This window comes from Nelumbo lutea, chromosome 7, assembly GCF_056320005.1.
Source record: "Nelumbo lutea isolate HS-2025 chromosome 7, American lotus-T2T, whole genome shotgun sequence".
Taxonomy (NCBI): domain Eukaryota; kingdom Viridiplantae; phylum Streptophyta; class Magnoliopsida; order Proteales; family Nelumbonaceae; genus Nelumbo; species Nelumbo lutea.
Window position 1 is genome coordinate 42,667,510 of NC_142690.1, and position 27,849 is coordinate 42,695,358.

The 27,849-nt window shown below is 40.5% G+C and overlaps 1 protein-coding gene across 1 annotated transcript; it reads left to right on the forward strand.

The window, feature by feature from the left end:
* Positions 1-20,268: 20,268 nt before the first annotated feature.
* On the forward strand, positions 20,269-21,573 carry LOC148846191 (17.8 kDa class I heat shock protein-like). Its single transcript, XM_088953303.1, has one exon. The coding sequence runs from the start codon at positions 20,932-20,934 to the stop codon at positions 21,406-21,408; it is 477 nt and encodes a 158-aa protein (XP_088809429.1). The 5' UTR covers positions 20,269-20,931; the 3' UTR covers positions 21,409-21,573.
* Positions 21,574-27,849: the final 6,276 nt, after the last annotated feature.

Genomic DNA, 27,849 nt, shown 5'->3' on the forward strand with positions numbered 1-27,849 from the left:
TGTTCACAGCTAGTGGGTCGGTCTGGGGAGACCTATCCTGACAAGGCTGACACTGTGGTGCCACCAAGTCGGTTGGGGTGGCTTGTCTCAGCTACCGGGGTGAGACCCTAGGCACATACAATGTGGGATTAATTGAATCTTTGAACTGGACCAGATTTCCAGTATTGCCCTGGACCTTGGAGATTGATGGGCAAAACTGGAAAGTTACACCCGACCCCTAGACTCGATTATGATACTGCACTAGGTGTCGGATCAGTCTGTCTTTGATGTACCAATCAGTGAGATCCTTAGCGGGGGTCAAAACTTGGGTATGTTGGGACAATCCGAGAATTCATCTGAGTGGGTGATCATAGTGATAGTATCAGCCCCTTTGTCGGACAAAGGTAATGATCGGGGATGCACTCTCACTGTTGGAAACCAAGACTGCCGGCAACCGATTTCAACCGTTGAGATTTGTTTTGCAAAGTATATTTTATATGAGATATAAAAGTATATACATTATGGTTTCTAAAATGTTTGCAAAATGGTTTTAATTCCTGGGATCCATATAAGTGGAGAGTGCAACACTGTTCCTTGCAGCCAAGGGAGAGGTCCTCTCTTGTCGGGCAGTGTATGATCATTAAGGGCTGAGAGGTTAAGTGTAAGACCATTGAGGATAATACCTGATGGGCTAATCTTGCATCTGCCCACAGTCCCTAGGTGTTACAAGGTGGCTTGGCCCAGGGACCACTTAGGGTAAGTGTTGGGCCCATAGAGCCCATTCGATGGGTTTCAGGGGGTTCACTGTCTTTAACAGTGTATTCGACCAGGCCTTGTAACAAAGGCTGGGCCGAACCCATGTGACTGATGTGTAGATCAATGCTTGGGTCCCATGCCATACAAGGAAGCCCAACTGGGCAGCAGTTAGGAAGGTTAAGTGAGCACATAAGCTTGATGGGCCTAAAGCCCATTTCGAACTGGGCTATTTGTTTAGTTAATTAAAGGGGCGAATTCTGAGATGGATTAGCAGATAGGATTGGGTCTTAATCCTATTCACTCAGAGAGTCCAGATCTGAATGTGATTCAGATCTAGAAACCTCCTAATGGGATTAGGATAAAGCTAATCTAATCTGCAGATAAGATAAGGGTTTATCCTTATCATTAGAAGAGAAGGCTGATCCAAATATGATTTGGATAAGCACCACCTAATGGGATTAGGAGCTGATCTTTTAATTTAACAAAAAGAAGGAAGGGGGCGGCTGCCTATGGAGAGACCAACAAGAGATACATTAGATCCTCTTTAGTGCTGAAATCAAGAAGAGAGAATTCTGCACCCTGCGAATACTCTCTTGCCGCCTCCCTATTCTTGCCGCCCTGTTTGCCAGTTTGATCTCCAGTTGTGGGAGAAGTCAAGATTGGATCTTAACATCAGTTCTTTGAGAAAGGATTGAAAAGGAAGCTGTGCTCACGTACCATTCTACTGATTCTTGTGAAGGACAGAGTTCTTGGGGAAGAACACTGCTGATTCTGCTCCATCCTGCACTGCGCCATCTTCAGTGGGAGCAGTCTTTGGATCCTTCCTTGGGCGTGAACACCTTCGTTGGGAGATATTACTTCTCTATATCAGGTATTATTCTCTCCCATTCCTTTTGGTTCAGATCTGGTTCAGTTTAATGTTCAAGATTGATCCTTGAAAATATGATTTTCTAAATAGGGAATGTGATTCCCAGTTGAAGGGAGAGAAAAATTTTTGAAATTCGCCCCTTATTCTGCAATCTTTGGGCATCCATGGGATGGATCTCTCATCCCTTCACAGGTTGGGTCTAGATACTCTCGACCAAAAACGAAGTTTGTTTTTTCTTCTTTTTGATTGGGCCAAACCTTAGCATTGAGTAGTAGAGCCTATATTGAACCCAACCCATGTCCTAATGTCAAAATATCTTAACTTTTGACACTTTTTTACACAAATTGCCAAATTGGATTCTCTTAGACTCAATGAGATTAAGAGCATTTACCTAAGTTCAGTCTAGGCCCTATTATTTTTCATTTTGTCATTTATTCTAGTAAATGCACTTATTGATGTTCTTTTGTTTCTTTGTTAAATAAAATAATGATTGTCTTATCTATAAAAAAGCCATTATTAAATAAAACAATTTTGTCTATCATGTTTTGACAACTTTCCCATGTGGTGGGAAAGTCCGTATCTAGTAAGTAATACTAGAAAAGTCCGTATCTCATAAAAAGACATCTCCCATACGTGAATGTTAAATTCATGGGGAGATGTTTTCAATGTGCGGCAGAATTCCCACACTTGCAAAGTTGGTTCAGAGTTTTCGCTTGCAGAGTTTTTCAGAGTTATTGATAAAAAAAAAAGTATAGTTTAATGATTAGTCAACTTTGATACATAATTCAGTTTAATGATTAGTCACACCCTTGAATTAGGTTTTGATGGAATCTTTAAAATTTTTAGGTTACTTAAGAATGCAAAAGAGCTTGTTGATGAACATAATTGTAGTCCTTTAATTTCTTGAACAATTTTACTATTCAAATTGTGTCTATCTCCTTGTGGTATATGTAGATGATCTTTGTATGTTTCAATTTGATGATAAAAAATGAGGGCACCACATGATTTTGAATGACACAAATGGTTTGTTGTGGTCATATCAATCATCCTTAGAGTCTACCACACTATTGTTATGATGGCATATCACACTTTATTTGAGAGTCCAGAGCAAAGGGAGGTTAGAAGCATAGGAAAGGGGAGGTTTATGAAAAGCATATTTAATAGTGAGAAGTCATGCCTCTTGCAAATTAGAATGCGAAGGGGATGCTTTGATTCACTATGCAATTTACTTAAGTTGCACGGGGACCTCAAACCAAGCCCCCATCTAAATGTAGAAGAACAAGTAGCAATGTTCCTTCACACAATTGGCCACAATGTAAGGATTAGTACAGTCCATGTAAGATTTGGAAGATCACAAGAGACTGTTAGCCGCTAGGGCTGAGACTGGGGTTGAGCTTATGGATGATATGCTAGTAGGGGATAACCTAATTCAACGACTCCAATGGAATGAACTTGCAAGGTGGTCATCCTTTAGAGATCAACTTGGGTCAGAAATGTTTCAAGATTGGCGGAGATCCCGATGTTGAATATCATGAGTGTATTAGTTTTTTATAGTTAAAACCATGTTATGCCTTTATGATTATTGTTGATTTAATGCTCTAATTAAATGTTGCTTCATCTATATTTTATTATTTGAATAGTTGACTTTCGGATTGGTACTTATGGCTAATGTGGAAAACATCATCTTTATGCTTTTATTACTAGTAAGAAATGGTCATCATCTTAATTTTTATTGTTATTATAATCATTATTATTAGCAAATAATTTTCACTTTAATATAATGTTTGATTTATTGTACATTTTACATTTATTTATTGGGATGAAATTAGTTACTAGGAATGGTGTCGGGAAAGGACACTAGAGATTTGTCTATTGGTCATCTGGTAGATTGACAGTCCGGAAAGAAGGCACTATCAATATCGCGTCTAGTCATATCAAAAGCAGAGCGTAGTGGGCAGATCCGATGGAATGATGTGATGGATAAGGCCATGATAGAGCTCTTGGCCGAACAGGTTTCCCTTGGCAACAAGATAGATAAAGGCTTCAAAACATCTGCATACACTCATGTATGCAAGGAAATGACTGATAGGTTTTTGATAGAACCGAAAACTCCCAACATTAAAAGTAAAATGCACACACTAAAACCCATTTACTTGGAAGCAAAAAATTACTTGGTATATCTAGATTTGGATGGAATGAAGCAAGAAACCAAATACAAGCCAACACACAATTTTGGGAGGAGTACTTGTAGGTAAACCAATGCATTGAGTATTATACTAGTAATGTTATTATTACAAATGACAAGAAACACCCAACCATAAAAAATTGGTTTATTGAATGCAGGCTAACCCTCTTGCACATTGTGTGAAAGGATGAGTGATGGAAATGTATGATGAGATGCAATTGGTACTCGGGAATGATCAACCAAGTGGAGATTATGCCATGATAGGAGCTGAGCTAGAAGAAGAGGGGGGTTTGGGTTATAATGTTGGGGGGGATTCCTTTGACGTTGATGATGATGCTGAGGATGTTGATGCATCCACCCCTGTTACATGCACTGTAAACATTAATGAAGATGGAGGTCAATCCCATACCAATGTATCTCGTACAAGTTCATATTCATCAAGGGAAAAGAAGAGAGTACATGGTACAAAGAGTAAATCATTTGAACATTTCATTGAAGCAATGGACAGAATGAATGAAAGTATTAAGCAACTTACAACAGTCATGACAGTGCAAAGTAAGGAGGAGTTTCTTAGCAAATTATGGACAGAAGTGATGGACTTGGAAGGGTTTGATATCAATGTCCTAGATGCAGTATTCGGGTATTTGGGTGGAAATAAAAGTGAGGCTAACCTATTTCTTGCTAGGCAAAAGCCGTTCCGAGCATAGATGGTATACAACATCTTATCAAAATTACCTGAATTTCAGAAGCATTAGACATACTTTAATCTTTCTATAACTTCATTACTATCTGATCAACTTACACAAACTATGGTTTATGTCATGCGTTTTGATAGCTCACAATAATGACATATTTTGATCTTTTATTTTAACTAGACACAACTTGTTTTGTTGAATGTGAACATAACTAGTAGAGGGTTTTACATAGCTCTATATGCATAATCTCATACTTTAGTTGATTACAACATTTATGATATGGTTACATATATTTTTTTTTCCTTCTCTACATGGCTCTTTATTTTATGTTTTTTTCCTTCTCTTTATTATATGGTTACATATTTTGCAGAATGAGGCTATGGTTATATAAAGAAATGGTTTGAGTATATTATATTAATGAGGATTGGTTTCAGCTAGAGGATCAAGAATGAATATCTCTTGAGGGTCTATCAGTTAGCCATGCATCAACTGCCCTTGCCCAGTTTAAAAGTGATATGCTGAATAAAACCATCTTTTCTTTATAAGTTTGAGTCATAGGTGCACCAAATAAATACCAATTCCAACCCCATGAAATTTTGCCCATGTTTTCTCCACAAGTTCTCTTTCCATCCATTTTGATGTACTTTTGACATTTAGTGTAAATAAATAAAGTACATGTTTGATTCAATCCATTTTGATGTACTTTTGACATTTAGTGTAAATAAATAAAGTACATGTTTGATTCATGTTGTTTGGTATAGTTCTGTGTAAGACCCTAAAATTGGACACTTATAGAAACTTGTGTTAGTTTTAAATATTCACAGTCATTGGATAAGTCTGGGGAGATTTATCCTGCCAAGGCTGATACTGATGTGCCACCAAGTATTGGGATGGATTGTTTCGGCCATCAGGGTAAGACCCAAGGCACATGCAGTATGGGATTGCTTGAACCCTTGAACCGGGCCAGATTTTTAGTATTGCCCTAGACCTTGGAGACAGATGGGCAAAACCGGAAAGTTACACCTGACCCCTGGACTCGATTATGACACATCACTAGGTGTTGGATCGGGCTGTCTTTGATGTGTCAATCAGTGAGATCCTTAGTGGGGTCGAAACCTGGACATGTTGGGGCAGTCTGAGAATTCATCTGGGTGAGTGATCATGGTGACAGGATCAACTATCGGACAATGGTAATGATCGGGAATGCACTCTCTCCGATGGAAACCAAACTGCTGGCAATTGATTTCAATCGTTGGAATTTTGTTTTGCAAAATTATATATATATATATATATATATATATATATATATATATATATATGTATGGTTTCAAAAGATTTGCAAAAATGTTTTAATTCCCGGGATCCATGTGAGTAGAGAGTGCGGCACTGTTCCTTGCAGCCGAGGGAGAGGTCTTCTCTTGTCAGGTAGTGCTTGATCATTAAGGGATGAGAGGTTAAGTGTAAGACCATTTAGGATAATACCTGATGGGCTAATCTTGCACCTGCCCACAGTCCCTGGGTTTTTATAAGATGGCTTGGCCTAGGGACCACTTAATGTAAGTGTTGGGCCCATAGGGTCCATGTGATGGGCTCAAGGGGGTCACTGATTTTTTCAGTGAATTCGGCTGGGTCTTGTAATACAGGCTGGGTCGAACCCATGTGGCTGGTGTGTAAATCAATGCTTGGGTCCCACGCCATATAAAGAAGCCCAACTGGGCAGCAGATTGGAAACTAGTTGAACACTTAATGGGCCAAAAGCCCATCTCGAACTGGGCTGATATGATCACCTATTCATGGGGCAAATATGAGATTAATGTTAGTAAAAGAATTAGATCTTTAACCTTATCCACTCTAAGAGACCAAATTCAAATTATATTTGAATATGGTAACCTCCTGATAAGATCAGGAGTCAACTAACTTAATCTGCAGATAGGATTAAGATTATCTCCTATCCAAATACTGATTGGGATTGGGATAATTCCCAAAATTAGGAGGTTTCTTAATCAAGAAGAAAGATGAGAAACCCTAAAAGAAATATCAGATTTTGAACTAGGGTTTGTATGCAAGATATACCTCCTGCGAATAGAGATTTGATCTCTCACAGACTCTAGAGAGAAGAGACACAGTTCAGCCCTCTTCGTCCCTGGATTTCTCCTCCTCCAGCAGCCGCCATTCCCTATTGCAAGATTGGATCTTTGCAGCAATAGGAAGTCAAGAAATCAGTTCTTGACAACAGTCTTACAAGAAATACCAAAAAGATTCAGCGTTCAAAGTTTCTAGAGGATTCTTGTGAAAAATCCAGTGTGTAGGACGCACCCTGCTGGTTCCATTCCATCCACAACTATGTCATCTTCAGCAGGAGCGGATCTTGGTTTCTTCTTTGGGTGTGAACACCAACTTTGGGAGATATTGTTTCTCCGGATCGGGTATAATCCTTCCTGTTTCCTTTTGGTTCAGATCTAGTTTGATTATGGTTCAAGTAGAATCCTTGAATATTGTATTCTAAATTTAGGAAATATGATTCTCAGTTGGAAGAATGTAGGAAAATTTTTGAAATTCGTGCACCCATTCCGCACCCTCCATGGCGTCCATCAGATGGATCCTACCATTCTTTCATTCCAACCCCATGAAATTTTGCCCATGTTTTCTCCACAAGTTCTCTTTCCATCCCAAATATCCACAACTATTTTTGAATCCAGGGTTTGCTCATCATCCATGGTAATCCACTCTCGTGTGGCCATGCCCCTTCTTTAGAGCAAGATATCATTTTCCATGCTACAAGATGGAATCTCTTCTCATCATTTAGATCATCCTACAGAGATTCCCACCTAATCTTCAAAGTATCATTTAGTCTATGCAGCTTATGATATTATGTTATTTATGTTCTAGTGTATGGAGTAAGTTCTAAAGAGGTAAAAGTTAAGTTTTTGAGAAAAGAGATGATCAAGTAGTGTTCTGTCCAAAATATAGATGTCCCTTGTTAGATTGAGAAGTTGAGGAATGAATTGCTTTACCTAAAAGGAAGTATCCAAAGTTAAGAATAGCATGCCCAATGAATGTCAGAATGAATGTTCTGATGGAAAATATACAGCTAAATCATTATATCTGTTGCTGGTAAGAAATGTGGTTAGAAGGGACAATAGAGTTAGGTATGAGGTGACTCCATTACTCTAAGGGTTGAAGCTTCTTTGTGGTTAGTTGCATTGATTGTATTAATTTTGTTATGGGTAGTTAGTTGCTGGGAAGAAATGTTAGTTGCATTGGTAACTCTAAGGGTTGATCAGAAAAACTTTGTTTGGTGAGGTAGCTTGTCCAATCTGCTCCTTGTTTAGTTAGCCCATCTTCTTGGCTGTTGCAGATCATTTAACCCAACTATCGGACTTGATCATTTAACCGAACTATTGGCTGTTGCAGATCATTTAGCCTTTTTTTATATATTGGTATTTTTTATGATTTTTTTCTTGATTACTTTGGACTTGATTATAGAGTATGGAGAAATGGTAGACGACTTGATTATTTTTCTGAGGCTAGTCAGAAATGGTAGCATTTCTGGACTTGATTACAAGTGTCCAGACATGGTAGATACTTGGTATCTGAGGCCTAGCCTCAAATTATTTTTCTGGTAAAATATCCCCAATCAAATTCCTGTGTCTATGTTAATGAGGATAGCATACACATTAGCAATTTAAATTATATAAGGAGGCTAGAATATTCCTGGACTGTACATTCTAGTCTCATGACTAAGTAAGTTATAGACGTATTTTTATTGATTGTACATTTAATTGGTAGCATACACGTTGTCAACACCACAGGTTGTATTTTTGGTAGCATACACGTATTTTTGGCACAATGTATCTACATCTACAGGGTTTGTGTGACATAGACATATACTAAATAGCAGCCAAAAGAAGGGAAAACATGTTCTATTTTTGTAGCTTTGTAGGCAATTTTTTGTTGATTGCAAGAACAAAGTTGTTTTTTAGAATCAAATTGAAAGTGTTTTCACTTTATACTTTCAAAAGGTACACACTCTAGATTGTTTTTATGTTTTTTGCCAGCATGGTATTTCTTTTATTTTCTTCTTTTGATTGGTAAAAGATACACATTAAATTTGGCCAGATAATGGGTCAACCAGTCCAACCTGCATTCCACTTTACTCCTTCCAAACAAACAATCTCCCCTCTACTTCCATTTTATCTGATAATTTATAAATGAGGTGCTGCCAAGTCTCAAATGTCAATTGGTCAGGTCAGGGTAAACTCAAAATCTGATACTATAAGCAAATGAGCAGAATGCAGAAATTCTTACCTAGTTGCTATAAAGAAGAAATAAAATCAAATAAGCTAAAGAGTTACCACAAGGTACAGATGCAGACAAGAACTTTTTTGGGAGGATCACATTACCCCAGTTAGTAAGTACGCATTTGGGTATCATCTCCCACTCCCAACTCCCAAGACATAAAAAAACAAAACAGTACAAAGGAGATGGACTTTAACCCTAACCAAACAAAATAAATCAAACTAGATTATTTGACACTTACAACTCCAATGCTAATTAAAATAGTAAAACCAAAGAAAGGTGATGTTTTCTTGGTATTTTCTAGTAGATTGCCCATGTTCTATAAAACAAAAGCTGTCCTAGTATTACATATACTGCTAAGAGTACTTGCAACTCCATTGTTCTTCCTAGTGCATTGTGGTAGGCACCAGCAAAACTAGATACCACATTTCCTTCAACACCCATGTTCTTTTGAAGATTATCCAGTCATGTACCACTGAAAGGTGAAACAACATAAATTTGTTTGAAGAAGATATCCTGAATATTATTTTGATATGAAAAGTTGAATTCATATAAAATGTAAGAAACATTTTGAAAATAATATCAATCCTGAGCTATCCTCCCTATATCTCTCATTTTGTCCATACTAAATACTTGTGCATAACGTATGGACAGCACTCAAGCACAGTGTTCTCATGGAGCTGTCATTCTTTCACTTAAATCCCATGTTTAAACATCATTCAAAGAAATTTGAAGGTGTTAGATAGTGTATGCCCTTAGCTCCAATCAGAATGATGTACTTTTTAACATTTATTGTAAATGAATAAAGTGCATAATTGGTTCATGTTATTATGGTGTGCTTCTGTGTAATACCTTTAAATTGAACACTTAAGAGACTCATATTAGTTTAAAATCATCACAGTCGTTGGATGGACCTGGGGAGGTTTATCCTTCTAAGGTTGACACTAATGCACTACCAAATCAGTTGGAGTGGCTTATCTCAACTGCTAGGGTGAGACCTGAAGCACCTTAGTGTGGATTTACTTAATTAAAACCTTGAACTGGACCATTTTCCACTTTTGCCCTAGACCTTGGAGAAAGATGGGCAAAATTGAAAAGTTACACTGACCCCTAGACCCAATTATGGTATTGCACTAGGTGTTGGATTGGGCTGTCTTTGATATGTCAATCAGTGAGATCATTAGAGGGGTTCAAAACCTAGGTATGTTGGGGTAGTTCGAGAATTCACCTGAGTGGGTGATCGTAGTGACAAGATCAGCTCCTTTGTCGGACAAAGTGAATGATCGAGGAATGCACTCTCTCTAATGGAAACCTAAACTACCGATAGTTGATTTCAAAGTTGTAGAGATTTGTTTTGCAAAATATATTTATATAAAGATATACATATATATTATGGTTTCACAAAATGTTTGCAAAAAGGTTTTAATTCTCGGGATCCATGTAAGTAGAGAGTGCAACACAGTACCTTGCCGTCGAGGGAGAGGTCATCTCTTGCTGGGCAGTGTTTGATCATTATGGGATGAGAGGTTAAGTGTAAGAGTATTTAGGGCTTTTACCTGATGGGCTAATCTCACATTTGTCCATAGTCTTTAGGCCTTCATAAGATGGCTAGACTCAATGACCATTTAGTGTAAATGTTGGGTCCATTAAAAGCCCATACTGATGGGCTTAGGGGTTTATTGTATTCAGTAGTGAATTCGGCCAGTCCTTGTAACAGAGGCTAGTTTGAACCCATGCGTCTTATGTGGAGACCAATAATAGGGTCCCATGCCATACAAAGAGAGCCAAGCTAACCAACACTTAAAGGGAAATGAGCCTGAAAACTTAATGGGCCTAAAGTCCAATTCGAACTGGGTTTAATTTGATTAATTAAATAGGGGGAGAATCTGGGTATGGATCAGTAGATAAGGATAAGAGGATAACTCTTATCCACTTAAAGAGTCTAGATCCAAATAAAGATTTGGATTAGGAAACTTCTAATTGGATTAGGAGAATCTAATCCTAATCTGTAGATAAGATAAGGGATAAGCCTTATCACTTAAAGAGTTCGGATCCAAATAAAGATTTGGATCAAGAAACTCCTAATTAGATTAGGAGGTTAACTCTTTAAGGATTATATAAAAGGAGGAGGGTGAACTTGAAAAAGGTTACACAGTTTTACAGCTTTCTACATTTAGTTCTCTTTCCCTCTACTCTTGCCACCCTACCCTGTTTGATTTCCAGTTCTTGGAGTGATCAAGATTGGATCTTAATATTGATTCTTGCTGGAAGAGTCAATCTTGAAACTGAGCTCACATCCCTGCTTGATTTTTTCTAAAGAACTGTGGTTCTTGCTAAAGAATCTCTTTACTAATCTTACCTCGCCTTAAGCTGTGTCATTTTTAGTGGATGAAGGATTTGGTAACCTCTTTGGGCATGATGAACACTTACATTGGGAGGAGCTTCTTGCATGGATTCCATCCTCTCCTCAACCTTGGTTTCAGATTTGGTCTAGATTGTTTCAAGAATGAACCTTGAAAAATGCAGTTTTTGGGAATAGGATTCCCGAAAAGGAGAAAGAAATTTTTTGAAATTTTGCCCAGCCACCCTACATGATTCGACCATCCATATGATGGATCTCCCTTCCCTTCAGAAGGTACCCACAACAAATCTGCCATCCCTATCTATTACTGCTAAAACAATAAGAACAAGACAAAATTACAACAACAGGACCCAAGTATGCAGAAAAGTTTCTAAATATGCAGATGTGTAGTCCTTTTGAGGGAACAGATATGGTTCAAGTCAACGACTATTCTTATAGATAAGATTTATTACCAAATGCTGCTTATTCATCACAAACACGCCTAATGCATAAGAATTGACCTTTTAAATCTTTAGACAGGAAGGAAATCAAGAATTCACCATCATCATGACCAGAAAATTCAAGCCCCAATAAGATTATTACTTCTATGATTTAATTTTTCTCAGCCATGCAAGGAAGTAGTGTCCAATTTCCACTTCTAGCAATCATCCTAATAAGCTAATAAGTAATAACCTACTGCAATTCTCTAAAATCCATGACACAATTCTGAGGTTAAATAGATCCTTTCTGAGTTACTACTGTAATTTTTCTCCTAGATGCAAAGGACATGGTTTTGAACTGGCCCTAAAACAATCTTGTCATTATGAACATGTACCAGAGGAAATACTTGATTGAACAAAACTTCTAACAATAGGAAGCAAAGGCCATGAGCATTTTTCATATAGCATTTACTGCATCAGGCATGACGCCATTTCAGTCTTAGTAGTTGGTGCAATTCTCTAATTCCTAAACAAACCGAAGTCATACTAATAAGCATTGAATACAAAGATGAATTATTTAAATGTAAGTGCAACAATATATGAGAGTCCATAAAGGTTAAAAATCTTCTCCTAGTTCCATCGAAAGAAAACAATTAATGATTGAAGTTACAAAAATCCATAATTGCATAGAAAAGTAGCATAATTGAACTGAAGCAACTATATCACTTTTCCATTTCATATAAAAAAAATTGAATGATAAATTTGGTTCAACATTACATGATGCTCCCTATGGCTGAGGCATAGGGAATCTCTTTCATGCCCTCAATCTCTTCAGGAATCTTGGAAGAGATACCCTTGGAGAGAGTGACTCCATGCCTGAAAGGAACATTTCCTTTCTTGGAGTTCTTCATACTGTATCTCTTGACTATTTTGTCAATGTAAATAGATTGGAATAATCCTATTATCCTCTTTGATCTATCTCTATAGAGTCGAAGACCTAGTATGTAGGAGGCTTCTCCAAGATCTTTCATGGATAATTGTTGTGAAAGCCACACTTTTACCATAGTTAACATTTCTGCATCATTCCCAATGAGTAAAACGTCATCTACATACAGAATCAAGAACATAACCTTATTCCCACCAGTCTTCCTATAAACACAAGGCTCATCCGGATTTTTCTCAAAGTCAAACTGTTTGACGGTAGAGTCAAACCGAATGTTCCAACTCCTAGAAGCTTGCTTAAGTCCATATATGGATCGGTTGAGTTTACATACCATGTGTTCCTAACCTACAGCTATGAAACCTCATGGTTGCTGCGTATAGATATCTTCAATAAGATCTCCATTCAAGAACACGGTTTTGACATCCATTTGCCAAATCTCGTAGTCATGGTACACTGTTACAGCTAGCAGGATCCTAGTGGATTTAAGCATGGCCACAAGAAAAAAGGTTTCCTCATAATCAATTCCCTCTTTCTGAGTGTACCCTTTCGCCATAAGACGATCCTTGTAGGTCTCAACTTTATCATCGGGGCCCTTCTTCCTCTTATAGATCCATTTGCAACCAATTGCCTTTACCCTAGGGGGCAGATCTACTAGAGTCTAGACTCCATTGGTCTCCATTGAGTTCATCTCAACTTTCATGGCATCTACCCACTTCAAGGAATCTATGTCCAACATAGCTCTCGTATAAGTCACGAGATTCTCCTCACTAGTCATGGCTTCTACCAAGTAACTTTCTTGGTCATAGCTGTAACGAACCGAAGGTCTAGAAAGCTGGGTAAATCTTCTAGGTTGGTAATTTTCTGGAGTTGGTGGAACATCTCCCACTACCCCTGGGCTCTCCTCATCAAAGATAACTTCCTGATGATGATTATCCAGGATGTAATCTTCTTCTAAGAAGTGGGCATTTCGACTACAAAACACCTTTTGCTCTTTTGGTTCATAGAATAAGTAACCCACAGAGCCTTTGGGGTAGCCTATAAATAGGCAACGACTGGTCTTAGATTCTAATTTATCAGCACTAGTTCTTTTAACATGTTTTAGACAACCACAAATTTTTAAGTGTCTCACAATTGGTTTCTTACCGGTCCAAAGCTCATAGGGAGTCTTCGGAATGGATTTGGTTGGAACCTGGTTCAACACATATATCGCAGTCTCTAATGTGTAACCCGAAAAGGATGTGGATAGTTTCGAGTGTACGAGAAGCAATTGGACCATATCCATAAAGTCCAAGCGTATGATACACCATTTAACTGTGGTGTAGCAGGAGGAGCTAGTTGTGATACCAACCCATTTTCTTTTAAGTAGTCCCTAAATTCGTTGGAGAGATATTCACCTCCTCGATCTGATCAAAGGGTCTTAATGTGTCTCTCCAACTGTTTCTCAACCTCTTGCCTGAACTCTTTAAACTTTTTAAAGGATTCAGACTTGTGTCTCATTAGGTACACGTAACCATACCGTGAGTAATTATCGGTAAATGTTATAAAATAAACGTGTTGGTTACGTGTCCTAACATTCAGGGGACCACATACATCAGTATGTATAAGGTCAAGTGTGCTTGTAAATCTTTTAGGCTTACCAATAAATGGATGTTATGTCATCTTACCCTGAAGGCAAGGTTCACTGGTTGGAAGATCTTCTACAATTAGAAAATCCAAAGTACCATCATTTACTAACCTTGTGGTACGATCTATATTAATGTAGCCAAGTCGATAATGCCATAGGCATGTGGGATTAACTATATCATGTGTCCTCTTCTTGGGGATTATTTTTGACATAGTTTTGGTTATATTTGTTTCTAGAAAAGAATGGAGAACAAAGAGACCATTCTCAAGTTCTCCGTATGCGAGGAATTTTTTATTCTGTTTAATAGTAATCACCTTATTGAATAAGATAGAATAACCATCCATGCACAATTTTGATATAGAAATCAAATTTATTCTTAAATTAGGTAAAAAAAGACAATCTTTAAGTACGATTGTTCCTTCTCTTAAAACTTGTTCTACAATTCCTATGGCTATAGCTGCAATTATTGCAAAAGTCTCCATGTAGAGCATCACTTCTCCATCATTCAGTCTTTTGCTTATCTTGAACCCATGCAGTGAGTTACACGCATGAGTTGAAGCCCTAGAGTCAATACATCAGGAAGCAGAAGTGATCAACAAATTGGTCTCTATGATAAAAGATTCAAAATTACCTTGCTTCTTTGTCTCCAAATATTGAGGTCAATTCCTCTACTAGTGACTGATCTGTTTGCAGAATTGACAACCATCCAATGCCTTATCTTTCTTTTGCTTTTTAGTTTTGCCACCCTTCTTTTGAGCCTTCCTTTTAGCCTTTTGCTTTTTCTTGCCCGATTTGCCACCTTCAACAAGCATGGATATCGGCTTATCCTTCTTAATCAGTTCTTTAGCCCTCTGCAACTTATTGTCGAATTCCTAAAGGCTAATGTTTAGCTTATTCATGGTGTAATTCATGATAAACTGATTGAATGACAGAGGTAAGGATTTGAGGACAACATCAATTTTGGTGTCATGATCTAGCCCTGACCCGAAAGTCTCCACTTCATTGATATAACCAATGATCTTTAGACAATGGTGATGAACCTGTTGGTTCTCGGTCATTTGTCGAATAGAACGGTTCTGCTCTTCATACATAGTCTTCAGACTATCCAATATATCCTTGGACACTTCGATCATATTGAATTGTCGCTATATCGGATTGTCCAAGGAGGCTATAATATAACACCGAGCAAGATGTTTTTCTCTTCCCATTCTTTATACTCTCTTCTTCGGGCCTCAGAAGCCCTGTCACCCGGACGATCCGGATCAGGGTTCTTAGCAATTTTGTCTAATTTCTCGAATGTCAAAACTAGCATAAGGTTTTAGAAATAGTCAGCACAATTAGGACCCTTGAGTTTGTTATCATCCAACAATTTGGTGAAGTTTCCGTTTGCCATTTCTGGTAAAGACAAGGCAGATTTGTAAGTACACAACCTAATTGATTCATCTCATCACATAGAAAGGGATTTTAATCTATGTTCCATTTCCATTTTGGGCATCTCTGAGATTCCCTCCAATCTTAGTGACGGAGATAGTTGTGTCTCTAGAAATGTGGGAAACCACATAGGGTGCATGGAGCCAACTGTTTCAGCTGCAAAATCACACCACCTTCTGTGAAGGATCTCATCCACTCATCTTATGAGTTTTCCCTATGGCCTCTGTCAGACAAGGTTCATAGCCATTTTTGGTTAAACATTTCTATCCAGTAAGTGCTCACTCATCATGTTCGTGAACGCCAAAGTATCGTGAGAGAGTCTTCCATTTTAGGATAGGCCCCTCCCACATCGGTCTATAATGCCCCTATAATCTCATGAAACAATCCAGCCAACTGCATTAGCAGATGGATAGCCCAATTTTATGGTGCATCCCCACCCACCAATACAATCAACCTTCATACTAATGATGGAAGGCCTTTAGAGAATTCATCATATGAAATTTCCTATCACATGTACTTATGTTTAATGGAGGGATCGAAAAACTCCCTAGTTCTGATTTAGGTCAAACCAAAGTGGCTCCAACTAGTTTTCATAAAGCTAGATTTAGATGGGCCTTATACATCTAGGGTTCCACACGGTTCATCTTGGGGAGGAAGCTAGTGTGGTGCCCACCACATAGGGAGATCATCCAATGATCTTAAGGACACCATGGCAATGATGCGCATTCAGCCATAGTGTGACATAAGAGCCACTATCGAATTATCGTGGGCCAAGTGCTTATGGCCCATGAACGTAGCACATCACACATCCATACATCACATGCATGAAATCCATAATTCATCCAATCAATTAAATAACTGTAAAACTCATATATAAAGCCCATTTAATTTCATAATATTATCTAGGTATATGGGCTGAACTGCAAAGAGCAGTTCGGTCCATATGGCTTTTATGCTAAATTAAGAAAAAGCAGTTTTAATAAATTAATATTGGGTTTTACAAATGTGGGCCAAATTGCATCATGCAATTAACCATCAATCCTTTGGCCCATAGAGAAAATTTTAGGGTTGAGACCAGCCCCATATGGAACCACAGATTTGGCCCAACCAGTTTGGTCCAATCTGGTTCAAATGGGTCTAGGGTTTGATGTTTAATTCAAGATTCAATTCAAGAAGATGATCTGAAATTAAACAACCGATGCATGACAATCAAGAATCAATAAGAGGGTTGTTCGTAAGACTGCTACCCTACATAACAAAGATCAGTTCACAGTATGCAATTTCCAAAACTGCAAATCACAGATTTCTGAACCCAAATCTGTGAAATTCTCTCCTTTGCGCTTTCTGCTTCGTCTTCGATTGAAATGAAATAGAAAAACTATTTTTTTATTAATATTACATCAGATTTGAATTCCTATACATTCCGTCTAAAATAAAAAAAAAAGTAATTAATTACAGACCAAGAATGCATAGAACAAATCAGCAGGTGCACAGATTTCTTGTGCCAATAAAGAATTCGATCTCCACCATACGGACAGCCCAAAATCCAAGAAAAAAATAGAACAATTCTAAATATAAATCAGATTAATAAATATTTAATTTCCGATAATTCACCCAAAAACTGGGAACCAATTTCCCAAAAAAATGTTAACTGCGCAAATCAGGTAGAACGCCTTTTGCCCATTTGCGCAGATTCAGATTGGTTTAATTCGGTTCAAGATGTGAACCTGTCTCTGATACCATTGAAGGGAGATGAGAGATCCATCATATGGATGGCCGAACCCTACAAGAAGGTTGGGTGAAATTTCAAAAATTTCTCTTTTCTCCCATTTGGGAATTGCATTCCCTATTTTAGAAAACTGCATTTTCAATGATCAATCTTTAACCAAATCGGACCAGATCTAAAACCAAAAGGGAGGAGAGGGATATAGCTGATACGGAGTAGCAGTAACTCTCAATGAAGGTGTTCACTCCCAAGGAGAAATCCAAAAACTGCTTCCACTGAAGATGACATAGTGTGAGGTGAAGCAGGATCAGCAGGACGGCTCTTCAACAAAAACCGAATTCTTCAGCAAGAATGGGGTAGAGGGCTGGTGAGCACGATTTCAAATTGCCTCTTCTACTAAGAAGATATATTAAGAACAATTCTTGATCACTCCCACAAGTGGAGATCGGACTGGGTAGGGGTGGCAAGAACAGGGGAGAACTCAACAGACTGTTGTAAAGTCTGTTGTGTGTTTTGCATATCCACCCTACTCTCTTATTCATAGCCTTAAAGAGACAACCTACTAATCTGATTAGGAGTTTCCTGATCCAAATCTTTATTTGGACCTGGACTCTTTAAGTGATAAGGATAATCCCTTATCTATTATACAGTTTAAGATCAGCTTAATCCTAATCAAATTAAGAGTTTCCTGATCCAAATCTTTTTTTGGATCTGGACACTTTAAGTGGATAAGACTTATCTTCTTATCCTTATATGCTGATCCAAACCCAAATCTGCCCCTATTTAATTAATCTAATTAACCCAGTTCGAATTGGGCTTTAGGTCCATTAAGTTTATGTGCTTACTTAACCTCTTAACCTACTGCCATTTGGCTATCCTTGTATGGCTTGGAACCCAAACATTAATCTACACATCAGCCACATGAGTTCAACCCAGCCTTTGTTACAAGGCCTGGCTGAATTCACTATAGGAGACAGTGAACCCCTAAGTTCATCACCATGGGCTTTTAATGGGCCCAACATTTACACTAAATGATCATTGGGTCCAACCACCTTATGAAAACCCAAGCACTGTAAGCAGATGCAAGATTAGCCCATCAGGTATTACCCTCAATGGTCTTACACTTAACCTCTTTGCCCATAATGATCAAACACTGCCTGGCAAGAGATGACCTCTCCCTCGGCTGCAAGGAACAGTGCTGCACTCTCTACTCACATGGATCTTGGGACTTAAAACCTTTTGCAAACATTTTGAAACCATAATATATATATATCTATATATATATATATATATATTGCAAAACAAATTTCAACGGTTGAAATCAACAGCTGACAGTTTAGGTTTCCATCATAGAGAGTGCATTCCCCGACTCACTTTGTCTGACAAAGGGGTTGATTCTGTCACTATGATCACCCACTCAGGTGAATTCTTAATATGTCCCAACATACCTAGGTTTTGACCCCCTCTAAGGATCTCACTGATTGGCATATCAAAGTCAGCTCAATCTGACACCTAGTGTAGTACCATAATCGAATCTAGGGGTCAGGGATAACATTTCAGTTTTGCCCATCTATCTCCAAGGTCTAAGGCAATACTGGAATTTTGGTCCAGTTTAAAGTTTCAAGAAAACCCACACTACATTTACCTCAGGTCTCACCCTGGCAGATAAGAAAAGCCACCCCAACCAATTTGGTGACACATCGGTGTCAGCCTTGGTGGATAAATCTCCCCAGATCTATCCAACGGCTATGAAGTTTCTAAACTAACACAAGTCTCATAAGTGTCCAGTTTAAGGGTATTACACAGAAACACACCACAATGACATGAATCAATTATGTACTTTATTCATTTACAATAAATGTCAAAAGGTACATCAATCTAATTGGAGCTAAGGGCATAACTGTCTAACACGCGGGTCAGCGTTCAAGCAATGGGTGATGACCTAGGGGTTGACGCCCGGCTTATCTGCCACTAACTAGGCGAACACGTCCATGTTGTCCTTCAGCAATTGTATCAAATCTTCTCGAAGATGATCTTCTAAGAGGGATCCGACCTGAACTGTCTTTTTGGGGTCTTCATCAAAGGGCGACACCTATATGAGGTCTTCGACGGGCTTGTCGTGCTGCATCTTTAGCTCGTCTCGTAGGTCTATGTTCTCTGTTATCAACGTCTCCGCAGCATGTGGTCTTCCTCAATAGGCTGTCAGGTAGCATTGTTGTGCTGCCCTCTGGTCTCCACACGCTACACCTATTCCATACAGGGTCGAGAACTTGATTACTAGGTGGTAGGTGGACACCGAGACTCATAGAGCATTCAGGGTTAGTCGACCGAGGATGGTGGACAACGATGAAGTCAACCATTGGTATTGGACAACGATGAAGTCAACCATCTCCGATCAATAGGGGTAGGGTGATCTTCCTTTTGGGCATAAGTGACTCTCCGGGAATGCTCATCTTTTTTAGAACATGGTATTCATTTAACCAGAACCACCATTTGTGTTGAAATATAATACCAAATACTAGAGAACATATGTTTTTAAAATTAGAAATTCAAGAAAATGTTTCTAGTTTCAGCTTTGGAAACAAGAAATTCACCATACAACAAGGAACAATTAGAAAAACCCAATATGGAACCTTTGTTTTAAAACTCACAACCATGGTTTAAAGTATCGAACTATCGATACGCACGAACATGGGCATTTCGATACTTCATAATTTTTTTTTTAGATTTTTAAATTGTTTCAGGGGTCGGTTTTAGGCTTTCCTACTCCTGAAAGTGGTCAAATTCCAAAATATCCTTTATTTGGGATTTCAAGGAGCTACTAATACGATACAATACGCCTGATGCATTATCAAAATATTTGGAACCTTGCTCACAATAAGTAAAAATATTCATATTGGAGAACACTTCCTTAGGCTGTGTTTGGTTTCCCTACTTTTCCCTTCCATTGTTTTGAAAGGCTTTACCATCAATTACTTTTTTTTTGTTGTTTTAATACAATTTTTATTTGAATGGTGGAATGGTCGAACCAGATAATGAAACGGTTGGACCTGTGAACCAGATGAGGTAGTTTAAATGATGGAACCAGAGACATAGATTGACATCCCTTATATTAGTTGTCTTATGTGGGCTGACTCATTCATTGGTGATTGGACCCATATCAGAACACATATGGGCCTAAAACCGGGGTTGATTGAGAGCCGCTTTGAAGAAGCTATTAGAATCAGTGGTTTCATCGGATGGTGAATGTCTGCACCGAGTGAACGCTACTTGGGCTTTCCAGGTGCATCGAGCCCATCGTGCAAAGCCAGAAGCCGCTCAGTGAAAGCCCTGCCAAATGGGCATATATTCGTGTAAGTTCGTGATTGGTGAGAAGGAGCTAGAAGCCTAGAACGTTAAAAAGAGGAACTAGAACCATAGAATGTTCCCGAATTGACAAAGTCGAAGCATACAGAAATATTCCGAAATTACGAGAGACTTCCTCTTCTTCTCTATAAATACCGAATGCATCCCTAATCTCTGCATCGTGAAATCTTTCAGCACTCGTCAAATTGAAAGGCTTCCCGCTCGTAGCTAACAAGCGTTTCAATCCCTCTGTGACTATTTGTATTTTCTCTATTTCAAACAGAAATCCTGAAGCAGAGATGTCGATCATCCCAAGCGTTTTCGGTGGCCGACGAAGCAACATCTTCGATCCTTTCTCTATGGACATTTGGGATCCATTCCAGGACCTCACCTTCGGCAATGCTGTCAGAGCCCTTCAATCCTCAACCGAAGCGGCAGCATTTGCCAATACCCACATCGATTGGAAGGAGACTCCAGAAGCCCATGTCTTCAAAGCTGACCTTCCTGGCCTGAAGAAGGAAGAAGTGAAAGTCGAACTGGAAGAAGGTAGGGTCTTACAAATTAGTGGAGAGCGCAACAGAGAACACGAAGAGAAGAACGATAAGTGGCACCGCATCGAACGCAGCAGCGGCAAGTTCCTTCGTCGATTCCGGTTGCCGGAGAATGCCAAGGTGGACCAGGTGAAAGCGGCGATGGAGAATGGAGTTCTTACTATAACTGTTCCAAAGGAAGAGACAAAGAAACCGGAAGTGAAGGCTATTGAAATCTCTAGTTAGAATAAATTGTGTAATACTTCCATTTGGTCGGATGAATGCATTGTAAGATTACAAAATGGTGAGAGATGATGTTTTATGTGGAGGATTGAGAATGAGTAGAAAAGTATATAAAATTGTATAAAACTTACTTGATGCAGTAAATTCTATATGAAAAAATTGTTAGAAGTCTTGTTCAATCAAGTATTTCCTTCCTCTGGAACATGTTCATACGGCCAAGACTATTTTAGGGCCAATTCAGAACCATGTCCTTAGGTTATTATTTATTAGGATGAGCCATCTAAGCTCAGAATTGTGTCAGGAATTTCAGAGGATTCCAATAGGTTATTATTTATTAGGATTCCAGTAGGACGACACTAGGTTGAAGAACATTAATAGTGGACACATCAATTGCATTTTGTGCTTTATGATGTAGTGTAATTACGTCATTCCTATCTAGCACTTACGTGGCTCTTGGAAGGTACCTAAGATGAGGAAGAAGAAGAATTCCCAGGGGGTTTATCCATTGGGAATACTCCGATGTTTAAGTCAGTATTCGGTAGAAGCAAGAAAAAGGCGAAAGGCTAAGAGTGTAGATAGCGCATTACCACTATATTCAAGAGGTCAGAGATTCAAGAAGAAGTTTCACTTATGCCTTGAGGGCTTTTATAGGGAAACTCACATTAGGTCGGGCATAACCGCCATTGGTCTCTTGCCACAGTCGTCACCTGCCAGGGCTGCGCAGGTGGCCGTTGTGGCATACGCCTCACCCGGGTGAGTGACACGTTTCCGAAGTGGAAGGCATGCCTTTGCCTGCTAAAAGACGTGGACGCAGACTGTCGAAAGGACTGGGACTGCACCATCAGTAGAGGATATGGCGCAGTCTGACCAGTACGGCCTGTAAATCGGAAGCTTCCTGAAGAGCGCCAATGCGGCTCGTTTGCGAGCTATTTTGTGGCGAGCTTGAAACACTCCAGGATTACCCTTAGTGGAATTGGTCCTCAGAATGACTTGTCTGCTAGGGAGCTCGGCTGAGCTAATAACTTTAGCTCGCGAGCTACAGTTGCCTCGGAGTATCTCTTCAAAGATAGCATAGGGAACCCAGAGTTTGCGTCATGGTGGACTCCTCCCCTCGTGAACTGTAACGTAGTAGACTGCTTCGTGGTGTTAGACAGTTTTGTATGCCCTTAGCTTCAATCAAGATGATGTACTTTATAAGTTTATTGTAAATGAATAAAAGTGCATATTTGATTCACGTTCCCTTGGTATGTTTCTGTGTAATACCCTTAAACTGGACACTTAATGAGACTCGTGTTAGTTTAGAATGTTCACAGCCAGTGGGTCGGTTTGGGGAGACCTATCCTGACAAGGCTGACACTATGGTGCCACCAAGTCGGTTGGGGTGGCCTGTCTCAGTTGCCAGGGTGAGACCCTAGGCACATATAGTGTAGGATTAATTGAATCTTTGAACTGGACCAGATTTCCAGTATTGCCCTGGACCTTGGATATTGATGGGTAAAATTGGAAAGTTACACCCGACCCCTAGACTCGATTATGATACTACACTAGGTGTCGGATTGGGTTGTCTTTGATATACCATTTAGTGAGATCCTTAGCGGGGGTCAAAACCTGGGTATGTTGGGACAGTCTGAGAATTCATCTGAGTGGGTGATCATAGTGACAAGATCAGCCCCTTTGTCGGACAAAGGTAATGATCGGGGATGCACTCTCACTAATGGAAACCAAGACTGCTGGTAGCTGATTTCAATCATTGAGATTTGTTTTGCAAAATATATTTTATATGAGATATAAAAGTATATATATTATGGTTTCGAAATGATTTGCAAAAGGTTTTAATTCCCGGGATCCATATAAGCAGAGAGTGCAACACTGTTCCTTGCAGCTGAGGGAGAGGTCCTCTCTTGTCGGGCAGTGTGTGATCATTATGGGCTGAGAGGTTAAGTGTAAGACCATTGAGGATAATACCTGATGGGCTAATCTTGCATCCGCCCACAGTCCCTGGGTGTTACAAGGTGACTTGGCCCAGGGACCACTTAGGGTAAGTGTTGGGCCCATAGAGCCCATAAGATGGGTTTCAGGGGGTGCACTGTCCATAACAGTGTATTCGACCAGGCCTTGTAACAAAGGCTGAGCCGAACCCATGTGGTTGATGTGTAGATCAATGTTTGGGTCCCATGCCATACAAGGAAGCCCAACTGGGCAGCAGTTTGAAAGGCTAAGTGAGTACATAACATTAAATGGGCCTTAAGCCCATTTCGATCTGGGCTAATTTGATCAGCCAGTTAAAAAGGGGATGAATTCTGAGATGGATCAGCTGATAGGATTGGGCCTAGACCCTATCCACTTAGAGAGTCCAAGATCTAAATGAGATTTAGATCTGGAAGCCTCCTAATTAGATTAGGAGATGGCTAATCTGATCTGATCTGCAGATAAGATAAGGCTTATCCCTTATCACTTAAAAGGACTTCTAATCCAAATATGATTTGGATCAGCAACTCCTAATGGGATTAGGAACTGATCCCTTTAAGATTATGAAAGGAGAAAGGGGCGGCAACTATTATTGATTGATGTTCAATTCTCTTCAGAGCCAAAAATCACAAGAAGAAAGAATTCTGCACCCTGCGAATACTCTCTAGCCGTCTCCTTCCTGCAGCCGCCACCTCCAGTAGTTCGATCTCCTACTCTCTACAGAAGTAATCAAGATTTGATCTTGATACCAATCTTTTGGGAAAAGATTGATTGGAGCTATATTCACAAGCCATCCTATTGATTCTTGCGAAGGGTCAAGTTCTTTTGGAAGAACATTGTTGATTCTGCTCCATCCTACACTACGTCATCTTCAATGGGAGCAGATTTTGATCCTTCCTTGGGCATGAACACCTCCATTGGGAGATACTGTTTCTCTGTATCAGGTACATCCTCCCTCTTACTCCTTTTGGTTAAGATCTGGTTTGGTTAATGGTCAAGATTGATCATTAAAAAATATGTTTTTCTAAAATAGGGAATTCAATTCCCTGCAAAGATAGAAGAAATTTTTGAAATTCACCCAGTCCATTCCGCAAGATTTGGGTGTCCATGTGATGGATATCCCATCCCCTTCACGTGGGCCCGTCACTTGGTCGCATCGGGCTTCAACGTTGGGCTGTCGCTCATGCTAAGTCAACGTCTATGTGTCACCGTTTCATAGGTTGGGTCAAATCATCCTTCATCAATTGCCCCCCACTCCTCGAGCTAAGAGTACTGCCTTAGTGTGGGGAGTTTATGAAGCGCGATGGACCGTTTGACCGAAACTCAAACTTGATTAACTGCCCTCATTAAATGCATTTGCGGGGATCAAGAGATTTTCTGATTTTCCTAACTTTTTGGATTCCGAAAATGGGCTGAAGTGGCTTTGAATTCCGAACGTCGTGCGGTTGCGACTACCTTAATTATGGAAGACGTGCCGCCAATCGCCTTCAGTTTTCAGAAAGCGTGTAGTCAAGGCGCCCGTGGGCCATTGGATTTGCTTTGATCCAGGCCGTCAATTTGAAAGGGTGGAGACTATAAATAGGGACCCCCTCGGGCCTCTTTTTCTCCCACACCATCTTGCTGTCTTTGGATTCTAAGGTCGCGCACTTCACCTATCCTACCTGAATTCCTCAGTTTGCTTCGTTCCGTCTACTCTGGTGAGTTTCAATCGCTGTTAGCCATGTCTGGGTACTCATACCACACCTATCACAGGGGCGATAGCCAGGATGATGATGCTCCCTCAAGCTCAGGGGGAGCCTGGGAGTAGATCCCAGAGGCTCAGGAGGCCTCTGGCGACGTAGCACCTACTTCTAGGGGGAGGGAGCCTGATACCTTTGGCCCTACCTTGATGACAGCGGAGAGACTCAGATCTCTGATCCACTACTTTTGCCTCCCTGGGGACCTAGTTTACAGCCTCCCTACTGGCAACTTCCCTTGGGAACATGGTCCCAATAACATAGTAATCTTTTAGGAACAGCTTGAGGCTGGCTTGCGTCTCCCCCTACACCCCTTGATAGTGGAGGTGTTAAATCACTTTAACGTCACCATTGACCAACTTCATCCCAACGCCATTCAAAACATGGTTGGGACTATATCTCTGTGTTACGAGTACTGGCTTCCTTTGGACCTTGATATTTTTGTCTTTATCCTTTGTATAAAAAATGCTGCTCCTGGGGTTCCTTTAGACAGACGCTTTTTTTACCTCTCTCCCCGTCGTGGCTATAAGCTCATGTACAATCTGCCGAATAAGATTCCCATTTGGAAGTGGGATTACTTTGTAGTTTGTAACCCTGAGGGGTGGCCCTTCCCCACTGCTTGGAGGGGCGCCATCCAAGACCCCGGGGCTGAGCTAGACCCCAAAATTCAGAAAACGATGCTGTCCTGGGCATTGGTAGGCTTCTTTTGCTCGTACTACTTGGCTGAGGAGAAGCTCGTTCAGGCAGACTTGAGCCTGAGTAGGTCGGCTTTCTAGGTTGCGTAGTGCCTTGTGACAATATCGTGTACACATGTATTTTGTTTCTTGTTGGATTAATATCTTGTGGTCTTTTGGCAGCCATCATGTCCAGTGCCGATTCGCACCGCCTCCTCTTGAGTAGCCAGAGGCGCCATGCGAAGAGGGTGTGCCCCGACCGGACTCCCCCTTCGGGAAGTACTGAGTTCGGGCCTGCCGAGCCGGTTCTACCCTCTCCTCCACCCGAGACTCTGATGCCCCCACCTGAGGGGACTAGTGGGATTAACCCTAGGAGGAACGAGCTCCCTCAGTCGGGGGAGGCTCCCTGTAATCCCCTTCAGCCCCGTCCTTACCCCCGGTTCCCAATGGGAAACTGGGAAGGGGTAAATGATTATCTTGTGGCTCGCCGGAGAAGCCGGAAGGTGATTACTAATGACGAGGTCGCTCAGTGGGGGAACATGGAGCCCGGAGACCTCTCCGCGTTTGCCTCTGCCCATTGCATGGTGGTAAGTGACCTTTTTCCCTTTTTCTCTCTTGTTTTTCTTCTCTTTGTTGTCCTCTGATCTTCTCTTTCGTCAATAGGTGAATTCCGCCATCCATGCCATGGCTCTCCAAACACACATCCATCACGTCGATGCCCTCGACCAATGGGTTGTTAACAAGAAGCTCTAGCGCTCTGGGTTTAAGCTTTGCTGGTGGCTAGTTCGGAAGAAATTCTCCGGACTCAACCTCAACAGCATTACTATGAAGGGTCTGTCTCCTAAGACAGTGGACCAAGCAGAAGAAGAGGAGCCTGACTCCCCAGAGGATGAGATGGTGGATCCTTGAGGCGGTGTTTCTCTGGACTTCTGGTTGCTTTCGGGTGCCGTAAACCCAGCCTTTCACAAGTCTTTGGTTGGGCGGTTGTGCCCTGTGGTAGTTAGACTTCCTCAAGCTGTTTAGCTCAGTTATTGCACCCTTTTTTTTTGAAATGATAATGAAAGTTGTTTCGTTCTTCTTCCAAGTATGATGGGCTCTTTGTATCTTTTCTAAGGCGATCTCGATACTAAGCTATTAGAGTTATTTACCCGAAGTAAGGCATCTCCATGGTGCACAAGTCGATCACTACGTGTACCCAAACTATTTGTCCGTCGTTTATTCTTTACTTCGATCGTTGTACTAGGACAAGCCACATTTTGTGGGGTTTAAGCCCGAGCTGCTTACACTCCTCACCTTGACAAGCTATCATGGAGACGACTGGGTCTGACTGCACCGAGATCGTGTTAGCTCGACATTCTTTGCCCTTAGGCTCTGGGGGTGACTTATAGTCTATTTTTGAGGTTTGCCCGTGCCTCAAAGGCGACCGGGTCTTATTGCACCGATATCATGTTAGCTCGGCATTTTTGCCTTTAGGCTTTGGGAGCGGCTTGTGGCCTACTCGGTTGTTACAGATAGTATTGTCTTAAGTTGACAATTCTTATTGTGCCGAGACTGTGTTAGCTTGGCATTTTTACCCTTAGGCTTTGGGAGCAACTCGTGGCCTACTCGGTTGTTACAGATAGTATTGTCTTAAGTTGACAATATTCCATGCCCGAGGTACTTGTTTCCCTTCGAGGATCTCGAGCTCGTACATTCCTTCCCCGAGCACCCACTTCACTTGGTAGGGACCTTCCCATTTGGACCCGAGCTTGCCAGCGCCGAGCTCAGGTACCATAACTTTACGAAGGACCAGGTCGCCAACGCGAAGGGTCCACCTCTTGACCCTAGCATTATAGTACCGAGCTACTCTCTGTTGGTAGGTTGCGGTCCTGATGTACGTGAGGTCCCTTACTTTGTCGAGTAGATCGAGGTTGGTATGTAGCTCATCTTCATTCGTTTGATCACTGTATGCTTCTAGTTGCAGCGTAGGCACTTCAATCTCTGCAGGGATTACTACTTCGGTGTCGTAGGTGAGATTGAAGGGTGTTTCTCCCATGGCAGTCTTCTCCGTGGTCCAGTATGCCCAT

Coding starts and splice junctions, on each gene's coding strand:
- LOC148846191 (XM_088953303.1), top strand. CDS start 20,932: ATGTCGATCATCCCAAGCGTTTTCGGTGGCCGACGAAGCAACATCTTC.